The sequence below is a fragment of the Cervus elaphus genome, chromosome 22, assembly GCF_910594005.1.
Source record: "Cervus elaphus chromosome 22, mCerEla1.1, whole genome shotgun sequence".
Taxonomy (NCBI): domain Eukaryota; kingdom Metazoa; phylum Chordata; class Mammalia; order Artiodactyla; family Cervidae; genus Cervus; species Cervus elaphus.
The window spans coordinates 58,260,627-58,275,430 of record NC_057836.1 but is presented as its reverse complement, the minus strand read 5'-3'; the positions used below and the strand labels follow the sequence as shown (position 1 = coordinate 58,275,430).

Genomic DNA, 14,804 nt, shown 5'->3' with positions numbered 1-14,804 from the left:
ATAACTGTTGGATACAATTCTTCACCTTTTATATGCAAGAATGAAACAATAGGATAACTGTCAAATTTTCAACAAATCAAATATATAACCTATGAAATGAAAAATCTGACAATTAAAAGTGCTATCCTATAAAATTACAGTAAAGAGTAGTAAATGAATGGCCAGCACAATTATAAATTAATTGCTACTGGCACAGAGACACTTCATCATCTTGAGACACATAAAATAAAATGGTCCCATTCTGCACAACCTTTTTCCCCAAGAAAGAATCGTGACTCAACAAAACCACATTTTAACAACATGAAGATTTTGTTATTATAAATTTTGAAACAAAATGGAGGAATTTTCACATAATATTTATAACCTTCAAAGTACAATATTAATACATGTCTGTCAGTTAGAAATAACAGCAGTTTGTTAGGCTACAGAGTTTAACATAAAACCAATTTACAAATGTGAAAAGCAGTAGTGGTCCAATATTCACCATTACACATGAATCTGTTTCTTCCAGAAATTTTTTTTTTAAAAATTAAAACTTCAGTATCATGAAATATTAAAATAACACCCCAAACATGCCACAATCACTATTCACAAATAAAGTTAAAATGAAATATACAAAAATTCACTTAATACTGTTAAATAACAATAAACTACAAGATTTCCTGAACAGAAATGGTAGGACCCCTGAATGTTTTACAGTGAATGTCAGGAAAATGAATTAACTTATGACTCTTTTCATGATATATAAGCCCCAAATTTACATGATCATTTCAAAATATAGCAATTAAGATCCGCAGTTGGTAAGATGCACTAAACAAATAGTCCTTAAAAGTGAACACAAATGCTTAAAGCACTGTTACCAACACCAAGGTGTATTTATGATGCTCAAAAAGATGCATAATTAAAACTGTAATATTTACTATCTCTGGTAAACAGATAATACCTAGAATGCTTTAAAACAATCTTCCAAGTTCTCATTTCTCTCGTTTGTTATTTATCATGGCTCATTTCAAACACATATTACAGCTTTCAGCTGATTCCAAGTGAATGCTATTAAAACACATGTACACACATCTCTCAAATGAAATAAATTGTTCCCCAATGAAGAATCATCCATTCTAATAAAAGAATTGTATTTAAGACAAATAAACAAAACAAGATCTCTCATGTTTGACTGGACTTGCATGGTTTGTTTTAACTAAATTAAAGCACAAGGTAAAACAGGTTAAGTGTGTTAGTATACAAATATCCAATAATATGCAGTAAGTATTTCTAAAATGAGGAAAGGTCAAAATAAATAATTTTGGTACTTTAATTTACTGGTATGTAATTCGAGATCCCCAAAATGTCAGGTATTCACTTGCTTGAATCAACTTCTGCATCACATGCTTTCCTAAACATAATGTGCTTATCAATTTCTTAGCTACTCTATTTGCCAATGTTCAATAAAAAATTATATAGCATGAACGTAAGAGTGTTCAAGTTGGCTCACTTATTTTAACTGTTAAGCAAAGCTAAATTTACATTCCAGGAAACAATGCAGTTTAATTTTAAAAACAAACAAAAAATGCAGCAGTAAAACAATTTGTGAGGAGAAACAGATGCATTCACATATAATAAAGCCACTGCAACTTCTTCAGGCATCAACTGTTGTGTTAAATAAACAGACAGTAGTTATTTAGCAGCAATGATTCCGCAATAAATAATGCACTGTGTTTCTCAGTCCTGCACAAAAACTGCAGCTATAATTACATCAACAGCTGTAACCTACTGGCTCTAATGGCAGAGAAGACCTTAAAACCAACTGTACAAAAAAATTGTCACACTGTGACAACAAATATAAAAACAATTTGTAGGTCTGAAATAAAAAGACTCCACTGTGAAGAGGACAGTGTAGACAAACGAAGATTCCAAGTCCACCAAAAGAAATAATTGCCTTCAGATCTGAGTCCTTGATTGATAAGAAAGGCTGGGGGCTGGGCTTGAAACCATGTTATCAGACTTAAAAGAGCATGCTCTGTCTTCTGTTCTTCCCATGTCCTAAAATATAAAGTCATTTTATGAGGCAGTTCATGGTTCAGTTTTATCCCACATACAGTATTTGGTGACTCTATGAAGCTAATGTTCCCACCAGCAAAAGCTAATTCCATGGTAAGAGAGATCGGCTCTGTCTTAAAGGACCCTCTTGTTGATGGGGCCAGTCTACAGCTTCTATGCTTCGAAGTGATGAGCCTGATGACTAGGGGAGCACAGATGTGTCTTCTGCCTCAGGTGCCAGGGATGGCGTGTCAGTGATCAAGCCAGGTCACTTGTAAGAGGTCTCTGTGCCATCTGCAGCTTTCAGGATCCCTGATTGCACTGAGTCAGGTTCTCTCTGAAGAATTACTGAGCTGCCCACATCATACAGAAAAGTGAGTATGTGCAATGCTAAACATACACAGTTGTGGAATGCACTGTACATTGGTTTTTACATCAATAATTTTACTGATCAATTTATAAACCAAAATCTTGGTTCCACGCAAAATTTCATGATCGACATGTGAAATGGTTTATGACAAACACACCTGTCTCTGGATAAGAAGAATTTCGAAAACCAGGGTCCTTTTGCAACTGAATCTCTTTCAAACTGAATATTGATACACCTAAAATGCATAGATAAAAAATAGCAGATGAAAGCCTATCATTAAAGCAAATATAATCCAACTAGAGACAAAATGTCTAAATTATATACTGAGTGAACGTGAAACATTTATACTTATTTACAAGGTTAAAGCCCCACTGAAATATTTTCTCTTTTGTTCCAAGGTTTTGAGAAGAAAACCAAGTGAAATAATCTCCCCTCAGGACCTTTCTCCTCCAATCTGGCTTTAACTCAGGCTGTGAGTGTGTGTTTCTCTGAGGAGAATGAACACTGTTTTATTTCTAGGGCTTACTGAGGTTGGGAGACCTCATCAAAATGTATTACTCGGTTTTATTCTATCCTTTCTCCATTTGTCTTATGATGGCAGTGAAGGTCAAATCCTTAAACTATCTTCAGAATTTTACAGCAAAACAAGAAATAGGTTTATACACCTTTCCTGCAACTCAAACTTTAAAACTTGGTATTAGTAATAATAATGAAATGTAAATAGCATCCTAAAAAATACTTGTAATTCATCTTTCTCATTTCCATCTCTGCCACAGAGGTAGTCTTTCATTACAAAATATCCTTTAAGTTCTAAGTGAAAACTCTTGAGGAGTCTTGGTTCCAATTAGAAAACCACTGTCTAGTAAATGAGAATGGGAAATTAATGAAAGCTTTTGGTAGCTCATTTCCAAAATATTCTCTTAATTCCCCACTCACTCAGTTTTAAAGTAAAATATTGGGGTAATTTTTAAGAATGTTCTGAGTAAAATCAAGCAGTTACCTCAGGCATGAGAAATCAGCTATTTTAATGACAATATGCTCACCTCTGTCATGGGGAGAGTTAAGTCAGAGTGAACACAGTAAAGGAAAACCATCTTCACGTCTTAAAAAGAAAATTTACTTTCATGAGAAAACTAATGTTTTGGCTGTGTTTCATTACAACTTGCTTGAAAACCATTTTTAACAACTCTGAACCAAAGTAATTCAGATTGGGCCTAATGACAATGTCTATCATTGGATGGCATCTTCCAGCTTAAGTCCAATAAGACTAATGACCCACATGTAAGTGCTACTGATTTCTTAGAGTCGTAACAACATGCTCAGTGTTAAAAGAAATAAATTAAAACAGGTAAATAAGACATACACCTCCCTTCAAGTATTTCTAATCTAATTATAAAAAGACGAGAATTTTAGGCTTAAAAACCAATAGTCCCTTCCTAGACTCCTAATTCACCCCCGTCTCAAACCTGGATAAAAATAGAAGGGGATGGGAGGACACACTAGAATTTCTCTTACTTTCAGGTAAAGCATGTATTCTTGGTCCAAGACTTCGAAAGTACACATGTTTCATGGCCTCTTCTGCTGAAACCCTTTTCTTAGATTCATACTGTGAAAAACCAAAAAAAAACTGCTTCATTAATTTTTTTCTCTAAATACTGGAAAAAGCATGTGTGAGGGGCAGGGGACACACATAGAAATGAGCAGTTAAGCGTTTAGAGCTACCATTATCTTGACTACTTAATACAATGATTTATTTTTAAGAATGAATATACTATGCTCTAAATTAAGTTACTACTAGAGCTTGTGTAGCAATGATCTCAGTTACAAATTTCCAAAATAAAGCTAGATCTTAACTAAAGATTAAGATTCCTTTTATTTTCTGAAGTGATGGAAAAAAGCAAAATATCTGATCTATCGTGTTACTTTTCTTCATGAACAACAAAGGATTATTAGAAATGTAACTAATACCTTTATGAAAGATATTATTAAGTTACCTATTCAATACCCATTTCCCCTTTTCCCTCCATGAGATGATGTAGATTCAAGGCATTCATGCTTCCAACTCTGACATATGAATCATGGCTGTTCTAAGTTTAGGCTAATTATGGCAACCCAGCGCCCCAGTTTTCAGCCTCTCTTACAATTAATATTCTAGCCATATGAAGATTTCAGAGACATAGGAAGAAGTCCTCCGAGGGGTTTTTGGAAAAGCCTTTGCTTTACAAATACAAGAGGACTAATGTGACTGACACACTCTTATCCTCTGTCGTTTCTGCTCTGAATGCAGATATGGATGGTATTTGGAGGTACAACAGCCTGTAAAGCGTAGGTATAAGGAAAAAAGAAAGAGAACATAAGCAAACATGAACTGCAGAGAACATGGCCTTGACACAGTTGATCACCGCCAGCAGTTAACTACCTCAGTGAAGGGAATATGCTATGCACATTTTTATACGTCTTTTTTTCTGTTCCTATATAGTCTGGTGGCGAATCACCAAGAAAGTCGATGGACAACAAAAGCAATTAGCAACTATCTCTTTGGCTTCCATGATCGCCAATAATCACCAAAAATAAGCTTCAAAAAAGAAAAAAGGGGAAGGTGAAGGGAATATACTATGCACAGGCCTGTGCATAGGTTACAAGGAGAGACCCAGACACACTAGGAGAAACCGTATTTTTTCACCTAAGCATGTGTCTTAAGCATGCTAGATACTAGCATAAATAATCTTATTTATGAGAGGGATATTACTGATCCCAGTCTACAGATGAAAAAACTAAGGCTCAGAGACGTTAACGTACCATTTAATGACTATAAAAAAGATGTAACTTACCTGAAGAAATTTTGTTATCAACTCAATTCCTTCAGAGTCTAACCTAAAAACAAGGAAGGACAAGTAACCATTTATTTATTAATCTTAGCTGATAGCAACTTTCTAAATAAAACTATTTTCCAAGTGTTTTCATCTGCTAAATTCAAGTGCCCTAAAATAGCACACTTTGCTGCTTTTCAAACAGATTCAAATCTGTTTTATCCTTAAGATTTATTGTGCCACTTAAGCAACCACAAGTAACTGGGTGTCAACTCAAAATTTCAATATTCAAGAGTAAATTAGATTACTAAAATGATAGAATTTTTTAAAATCACCATTTTATCTCTAAACAAAATAACCTATATTACTGAAAAAAACTTTAGTAAACTAGGTCTGTTTCCAGTGTTCTAGTGGAGGCGAGAGTACAAGGGCGTCATTTCATACTATAGGTGAGAACAAGACGGCAAGGGACCTCCAAACTCGTCACTGTGGTTCAAGATAAATAGAGATGAATCACTCAACAGATCTTTACAGGACAATATGCTGAAGGTTGGTTACTAGAAGCTATAACATTCAATTTAAATATGCCTCAATAACTTCATAACACTTTATTTAAAAGGGATACAAAACCAACGACATAGTCAATAAAGGCAGAAAACTGTAAGGATGAAGTTAATAAAACAGGAAGTAGAAGATTTAGGGGTTACCTTAAAGGGATAATCTCTTGATCAGAAGTCACAAGTCACAAATTCTATCATGCACTGATATTCACTGGCAAAGGCACAACTACGGAAACCGCCTCCCCTCCCCCCACCTGAAGCGCCCTTAGTAGGTGCTGTGGATGCTGTGGCCTAGAGATTCTCCAGTCTCCTAATCCTTTGCAGTCTGCCATTCTGACGAACACCCGGAACTCTGTGGCTACAGATCAAGTGCAAGTTGCTCAGGCGTGTCCAACTGTGTGCCCGCATGGACTATACGGCCCATGGAATTCTCCAGGCCAGAATACTGGTGAGGGTAGCCTTTCCCTTCTCCAGGGGATCTTCCCTGGAGAAGATCAACCCAGGGGTCAAACCCAGGTCTCCCACATTGCTGGTAGATTCTTTACCAGCTGAGCCACAAGGGAAGCCCAAGAACACCGGAGCGGGTGGCCTATCCCTTCTCCAGTGATCTTCCCAACCCAGGAATTGAACCAGGGTCGCCTGCATTGCAGGCTGATTCTTTACCAACTGAGCTATCAGGCTACAGATAAGGTAGGTGCTAAGGTCATGAAGAATCTGCTTTAAAGAGCTGCAACTTTCACCCTGGATATTACAACAGCAAGCAATATATATATGATAAAAACAGGATTTACGCTTTTATGCTAAAAGTCTAACACGTTATATTATTCTTCCTTCTTAGAAAGTCTACTTAGAATGCTACCAGTTAGTTTACTGACAAGGCTATCAAATCACATAAACACTTTAAAAATAGTTTTGGCACCAGAATGATCTTACTAACTGTCCCTATCTTGAGAATAAATGGAACTAGAGTGAGTATGTTATGTTGTGAGCAATGTGAATGGCTTTTGATTAAAACAGATATTTGCCTTATTTGGTATCTTGGTGCCCTTTTCACATCTATTTTTTCTTAAGGAAAGATGAAAAAATACAAAGGGGGTTAGTGATTCTACGTTACTTACAGAAATGTAATATATTCCGTAAGTACAAACATTCTGACTCAAATTTTAATGGGTGTCTTAGATGGATCTGAGGTAGGTCTGTAACTGGATGAGCAACATATAGGATATGAAGGGTCAGAAAGTTCATATTCTTCAAATACAAATTATCATTAACACTGGCCAAAATTCTGATGGGTCATCTTGTATAAGAGCCAAGATTTTACTTACAACACATTCCTAAGTAAATATAGAATGTACGTGCTCAGCCATGTCCAACTCTCTGTGATCCCATGGTCTTTGTAGCCTGCCAGGCTCTTCTGTCCATAGGATTTTCCAGGTAAGAATACTGGAGTGGGTTGCCACTTCCTCCTCCAGGGGATCTTTCTGACCCCGAGACTGAACCCGTGTCTCTAACATCTCCTGCATTGGCAGGTGGATTCTTTACCACTACACTACCTGGGAAGCCCAAAATATAGAATAATTGTGTAGAAAAAATAAATTTCATCATGGTCTTCACAGTACTGAATAAGGCATAAATCTGTTTTCTTTCTGGGAAAAGGAACAACCTACATAAACCCTAGAATTATATCATGTATATATATACATATATATTCTATGCTCATTTTATTTACAGTTCAATTCTGTGGACTTACATAGTTTGGTGATTCTTGGTCATTGAATTATAAAATTAATTTGACATAGGAAGAAATTAAGTTCTAAAATATTTAATAACTGTGTATGTATATCAAGTATTTTTCCTGAATCCTTACCGTGACAAACGGTTCAAGAGACTAAAAAGAAAAAAAGAGAGAGAGAGAGACTAAAAAGAATTAAAAAAAAAAAATAGTGTGTTCCCCCTTTCACGTAAAGAGAGAAAAAAAATACCTGGGTGCATGGTTAATTAGAGGCTGCGGTTTATATTTTGGAAAGTTGTAGTTCTTGAACTCATCATTTGAAGAAACACCTGGCCAATTTTCCTGAGATGGAGTTCCTGAATTTAAAAATATATATACTTATAAATATATAGGAATTTTTATATAGGCAAATATATATAGGCAGAACAAAAGTATCTTAAACAACAACTTATATTTAGTAGATAATTTGATTGTTTCAACTAAAATAGAATGACAGAAATAGAATGACAGAAATAGTAAACAGACTTTTTTTCAGACTAAGCAAAGATTCTACAAAAATGATGCCTAATTGACATCTAAGTTAAAATATTTCCTAATAATGTACTAAAAGTCAATTTTCAATAATATTTCTCTTCTCTGTGTTTCCATAAAATCATTACTGCACAGGTAGAAATCAGTAAATAAAAAGCAGAAGTTATCTAGAAGGATCTTTATCTTAACATGCAAATTGTAATTCTTCTAACAGCTAGTTATGTTAGTCTCAGTATCAAATTTATAAATATGTATTTTAAAGATGTAGTCATATCCAGCTACTCAATTATAGGTAACAAATCACTGGGAACAGAGTTCTTCTGTTACCTAGCAGTCGGAAAATTAAGTGCAGTTCATCTTCCACAGTTGATCCTGGAAACAGAGGTCTTCCAGAAGCCATTTCAAAGAAAATGCAACCAACACCCCTATAAAATATACCATTAAAAAAAAAAAAAGATGAGTAATCCATTTATATATTATTAGGCATAAGAATCTTTTCCTTAAGGCTGCCTCTCTGGAGAATTTTGTACTAGCCTGCTAGAAAATCTGCAGATTTCTTTCAGATATAACTAAAGTAACTTGTTAACATTTATCTTATTTGTCTCATCTTCCATACTTCTACTATATCCATTTTCCCCACTTAAAATGTCCAGCCCTCTTCTGCATGATCCTTGAAGAATACCACTAACCATAGCTAATAGTGATTTAATGCTTACTATGTGTTAGGCAGTGGTCAGCAGAGCTAGGGAGAAACAAATGATTCAAGATGCTTTTATGTAGGAAGCAAGAGACAGAGCTCACAGATGTGGGGTAACGTGAGAGACAGTGAGTAAGACAGAGAGAGAGAGAGAGAATGTGCTAAGAGAAGGGAGAGAAATGGATAGAGGCTCACTAAATAGATACTGTCTTCTAGGACCTGTGTGAAGACATGAGTTTAAGATAGGAGTCCTTCCTTTAAAAGACTCACAACCTAGCAATTACATATATGTATATATATATAAATTAAAATATTATATAGAAGATTAAATAATGGAGCCACTATGGAAAACAGTATGGTAACTCATCAAAAAATGTAAAACAGAATTGCCATCTGATCTAGCAATTCCACCTCTAAGTATACAACCAAAAGAAGAGCAGTATCTCAGAGAGGCGTCTGTACACTCATGTCCAGAGCAGCCAGAATGTGGGAACAGCCCAGCTGTCCATCAGCGCATGAGTCAGTAAACAAAACGACATACACGTGCAATGATTATTCAGCCTTAAAAATAACGGAGATTCTGACACATAAAAGGCCAAGTATCTATCTTCACCAGGGGCAAACCTTGATGACATTTACGCTAAGTAAAATAACCAGCCACAGCAAAACAAATACTACATGCTGCTGCTGCTAAGTCACTTCAGTCATGTCCGACTCTGTGCGACCCCACAGACGGCAGCCCATCAGGCTCCCCCGTCCCTGGGACTCTCCAGGCAAGAACACTGGAGTGGGTTGCCATTGCCTTCTCCAATAAATACTATATGATTTCACCTATATGAGGTACTTAGAAAAGTCAAATTCACAAACACAGAAAATCAGTGGAGGGAGAGGGAAATGGGGAGTTACTATTTAATAAGTACAGAGTTTCAGTCTGCAAAATGAAGAGTTGTGGAGACTGATGATGATGGATGCACAGCACTGTAAATATACTTAATGGTAGATTTGGTTATATATATCTTCCCAAAATTTAAAGAAGCTTAAAAAAGAAAAAATGTTTCACAATACAAATTATATAAATGTTCAACCCAAGACAACAACAAAACAAAGTATATGATTTATCACTACACAAAGAGTACTTGCAGTATGTGTAACCACAGTTCAAGGGAAAAAATTAGCCACGGGAGGCTAGGTTATAGTCAGGCAGGATTTATGGAAAACGATGTTTTTAAGGCCCTAGGCACAGGCCTGAGTCAGAGAAACAGAGCAGTCATTCAAGACAGGTGAGCTGGTATGGATACCAGAGCAAAGCCGGGAAAGCCCAGGTTACTCATGAAAGATAGTGAGTAGCCATTTGGCTAAACGGAAACATCTGTGCGGAACAGTCTGAAGTAAACTGAAAAAGGTGGAGACGTTTTATGAAGATTATTAAATATCAGACTGAAGAACGATACCTTATTCTATAACAAGTAGTGAATAGGGAAGCAGCAAATGTGTTTGAATAAAAGAGTGTTGTGATCAAAGTGTCGGGTGAGGAAGATTACTACTGTATTTCACTATTTCGAGATCAACTTAAAGCAAGTGGGTTTTAGTGAATATTAAACAATGATAAAAATAATAATTTCGTACCAGACACTCTTCAAAGTGCTTTATATGTATCAGCTCATTTCGTCTTAATGTTACTCACAGGACGGGCTTTTAAACTAGTTATTGTTATGATTCCCATTTCCTTAAATGAGGAAACTGAGGCACAGGCCAGTAATTTCAAAAAGGTTATATAGTTCTAAGTGGTAGAACTGGTCTTTAAATCTAGGTGATCCTACTTGCCAGAACTCTTCATCATTGTTTATATTGTCTCTCTTTAAAATAACATCTCCTTAAAGCCAAATACCAATCAGTATGTCCTGTGTTAATGGCTACATTCTTTCAAAATTATAAATGGCAATAACATATGCACGTATTTACCACATGTCAATCTGCGTTGAGTACTCTGAGGACCCCAGAAGCACATCAGGCGGCCGGTACCAAAGTGTGACAACTTCATTTGAGTAGGTCTTTGTGGGAACTGACTTGGCTCTGGCCAGTCCTTCATAGGGCAAAGAAAACAAGAGACAGCTAGAATGTATTTCCCAGTTCACATGACCACAATGACTCCCGCCACAAGGACGCCTGAGATGGCGACTCTATACCTGTTTGAAGCTAACAAAATTCGTCTTATCAATTTTTGAGTGTGCATGGTCTTGGGTCAGCAAATCTTCATGTAGTTAAACTAAATAATAATAATTCCACAGTCAGGGACTATGCTACTTTTACAAGTGAATGCACCTGGTCTCAGTATCTGGGCTAATCTAAACTTAAGATATCTTGCTTCTATCTATGATTATGCCCAAATTACTTCCTACTCCAACTTAAATTAATGCAAAACAGGCCAATGTTATTAAGGGAAACAATTTTACTTCTTACAATTATAGGCTTATTGACTTTTAACCTGATTTCAGTTTTCATTTGCTGTACCAATTCTTACCAAAAAGCATGAAGTTACTGGTCCATGATCCTGTTAAGTTTTATTAACAATTCCCTTGCAGAAGTTTTTAGTTAAAGTTTTCTTGGAATAAACTACATTGTCGTTCTGTACTTCTTAAGTTTTTCGTTATATAGTTAATATTAAAATACGATGAGCCTGTCTTTGGATATTATTAGTTGCTGTAGATAACATGTGCCTTCCTTTGCCTGTTGAGTATGAAATTCACTGATTATCTAGATAAAAAGGCAAGAGCTCACAACTTTCTCTCTTGAGCCACTAGTATAAGAGCTGCCTTTATTACCTCCATGCCTCCAAATTCTGATCACCTAAAGAAGTAACTTTTTAAAAGATATCTGAAGAAATATAAATTTTAACATATACTTTATTCCAAACAACAGGGAATAATTCATTCACAGGTTGTGATTTCTGCTCTGTGTAACTATTATATCTGATTAAAATACTAAGTAAGAAAAATGTCATAGAAGGATAATTCAATACTTTGTTAAAGCAGATAAAGTCACCCAAGTGAAACCAGAATTTTTCTTTTTTAAATCAGGCAGTATTCATACTATTTTCATTTAGTTTAAGGGCTAAAGGATGTAACTGAAACAATGTTGGCACTATTTTTATTTAATTACAGATTTTACTCTACCATCCCAACTTGGTAAAATAAATTCAAAATTTTTCGATAACTAGCAAATGGGAGCGACTTTCTAACTCCTCCTCCTGATGTAACACCGGGTCATAAGGGGAAAGGACAGGCTGCACGCTTGCCACTCCCATACATACAACATCAAGGCCACGGCGGCTGTGGTTTCCTCAGTACCTATACTTCTCCCTGAGAGAATTCTAAACTTTGGTACTTGCTCAAACAGACTTCTGGTTCAGTTCACAGTTAGATTTGCAATACTGGCATGAGACGCAATAGACAATAATCTTGTCCAAACCAAATTAACTAAATGTGACATGGTATTATATAAGCCATTTTCTATTATTAATGAAAATGTCTATTTATATGAATACTTCCCTGATCACAGGAAAAGTAGAATTTTCATCTAGATCAACAGCACCTTTATACCTCTGGAGATGCCCTGAAAGGGTCTCAGCATGCTTAGGGGACCATGGGCCAGTTCTGAGAACCTGTGATGCTTAGCGTTCACTAACATAACTGACCACCAAAATTCTCAAATATCTCCCCAAAACTTCCAAACCCACATAAGAAGCAACAATACAGTGTCAATACTTGTTTTTTCTTTTAAACTTAACCACTTGGAACTATCTATAAATATCTCATACATTCCGTACCAAAATCTGCTAGCTTTAATTCTCCTTTTTCATTAATGAGGAGGTTCTGTGGTTTTAAATCTCGGTGTAACACCTTTCTTCTGTGGCAATATGCCAAACCACGTAGAATTTGGTATAAAAACAGCTATGGAAACAAAAAACAGAAATTAGTCTTACAGATAATAAGACATACTTTGGTATAAGTTATGGTAACAGAAAAGCGACTGGCCTAGAATAGTCAAAGAAAAAAAATGAAGCATCTCCTTTTCCTTACATACTTACCTGAATTTTACAATTTATTATTCTATTTGAAGCATGTATTTTTTTAGTGTGAACAAATGAAACTTTATCTTAGTAGTAATAGTTCACTTATTACTGAAAATGATTTTAAATAAATGTACTTCATAAACTTACAGGTCTACTAATTAGGCCTACAGTTTAATTATGAAACTCTCACAAAACAATCAATCTTCTACCATTACCCCACCCTGCTCCCCCTGAAAAATACTGATGCGGGACGAAGCCTTTAATATGAGGCACTGGAGCTGGTGGTTTCATGAAAATTTTGAAGTGTCAAAGAGATCGGTGCTGCACAGCTCTGGCCCATTATGTGCTATAAAAATAACCTAAAATAACCTAACCCAGCTTCCATCACCCACCTCCTGGGTACTTTACTTTCAGCACCTCCCACTCAGCCTTCAAAACCTGCTATGATTCAGAAAAGGGATTAAGCACTGTGGAGCTCTGAATGACTCTTGGAAAAAAGCAATTCCTATAAGGCTAATGGTAGACTTTTTTGTTGCAGATTTTGGTGGAAAAGGGAATATGAAACGCAGAAGGTATTTGATTCTTTGTGGTTAACAAAAAAAAGCCTCAAGTCCAGAGCATTCAGGAGTGTACCCTTGGTTTTCTTGGAAGGTGAAAAATAGCATTAGAACTTGGAGAATAACCCAAGGCAGCAGGTGAACAGTGGGCTGGAAGAAATTGTAATTAGCAGAGCTTCTATACTCTACATATTTATGTTTTGAAAACTCTTAAATTACTACTTCCAAATATTCTCATTACTTTTTATGTTTAACAGAGAATAAAATACTTTGCAACTTAATTCAGGCATGCAGACTTGGCTTAAGACAAACTTCTCAAATCTTTGTCAAATTATGATAATTAAGGACAACTTCATTTCCCAATTACTGATAATATGACTGTAGGAAAAACAACATAAAATCCATAGCAGAAGTAAACATAAATGAGATTCACAACACCTTGCCAAATAAAATATAAAATATGAGAACAATTCTCATTGAAAATATATGGAAAAGAGACTTACAACTTAAAAGCCCTATTCTAAAATTCCTAACAATGTGTTATATCCATATATTTTGAACTATTTTTTAGTAAAAGAAACTGGCTCTCCTTTATACCAAACTTAACTATTTAAAAAAGTATCTTAAGTTTAAAGTTAGTATCTATAGAACTGGAACTGTTGCAAAACCACAGCTGGGACAGCCTATTTCCAAACAGTCTCATGAACCATTGAGTGAGTTCGGATAAACACATCTTTGCTAAATTTGGAGTAAATCCAGTCAAAGAAACCTACTGTAAAAACACAACTGTATCAAGGGTTTTTACTTGATCTTACTTTTACTTTTGGGCTTTATCTGGCACAAAGTTTATGTCAAACTTTTCTATCATTACTTGCATCTTCACATATTTTTCAGGGAAGAAAACATAATTATCTTACTTTTCCTCCTAATAGTGCAGAATGGTATTTCCAGCCTAGTATTCCTAATACCTGCACAGCTTCCTGACCCTACTCATTAGATTAGTACCTTCAAAAGTTGTTTTATAATTAAATACCATTCTAAATATGGGGACTTTGCCGTTTAAAAGAGGCCCTTTGCAAAATGCACTGTATCATTTTCATTTCCCTTAAACATTTGGATTCTGATAAAACAGGCCTGTTGTTTCCTTTTTAAGCAGAATATGCCTGTAAATGTATTCTATATATATCCAAGAGAACCAATAATACTGTGAAAGGAAATGTCAGAAGACTTTTCTGCTTTGAAGCAGAAAAAGGTTAAAGGTTTATTGAAGGGCCAAGCAAGGAGAACAAGTGGCTCCTACTCAAAAACCTCAAATTCCTCCGAAGTACTTACTAAAACTTTTAAAATGAAACAGTTCTACAAAAAAGGTCTGATTCTAGTAAATACTACAGTATAGCAAACACTAGTTCTGAGTAAATGTGTCTGAACACAACAACAA

General features: G+C 35.5%; 1 protein-coding gene across 4 annotated transcripts in view; it reads right to left on the bottom strand.

The window, feature by feature from the left end:
• Positions 1-290: 290 nt before the first annotated feature.
• The window catches only part of CDK17 (cyclin dependent kinase 17), a 101,624-nt gene continuing 87,110 nt past the window's right edge, over positions 291-14,804 (bottom strand). For 2 of the 4 annotated variants that reach the window (XM_043881399.1, XM_043881400.1), the window contains 7 exons: positions 12,564-12,687; positions 10,700-10,820; positions 8,368-8,465; positions 7,760-7,865; positions 5,239-5,281; positions 3,923-4,013; positions 291-2,642 (listed from right to left, as the gene is read on the bottom strand). In XM_043881399.1, the coding sequence (XP_043737334.1) occupies positions 2,527-2,642; positions 3,923-4,013; positions 5,239-5,281; positions 7,760-7,865; positions 8,368-8,465; positions 10,700-10,820; positions 12,564-12,687 (699 nt within the window). In that variant the 3' untranslated portion in view covers positions 291-2,526. The remainder of the gene's footprint in view (positions 2,643-3,922; positions 4,014-5,238; positions 5,282-7,759; positions 7,866-8,367; positions 8,466-10,699; positions 10,821-12,563; positions 12,688-14,804) is intronic. The other 2 variants (XM_043881398.1, XM_043881397.1) reach the window with 2 other exon arrangements.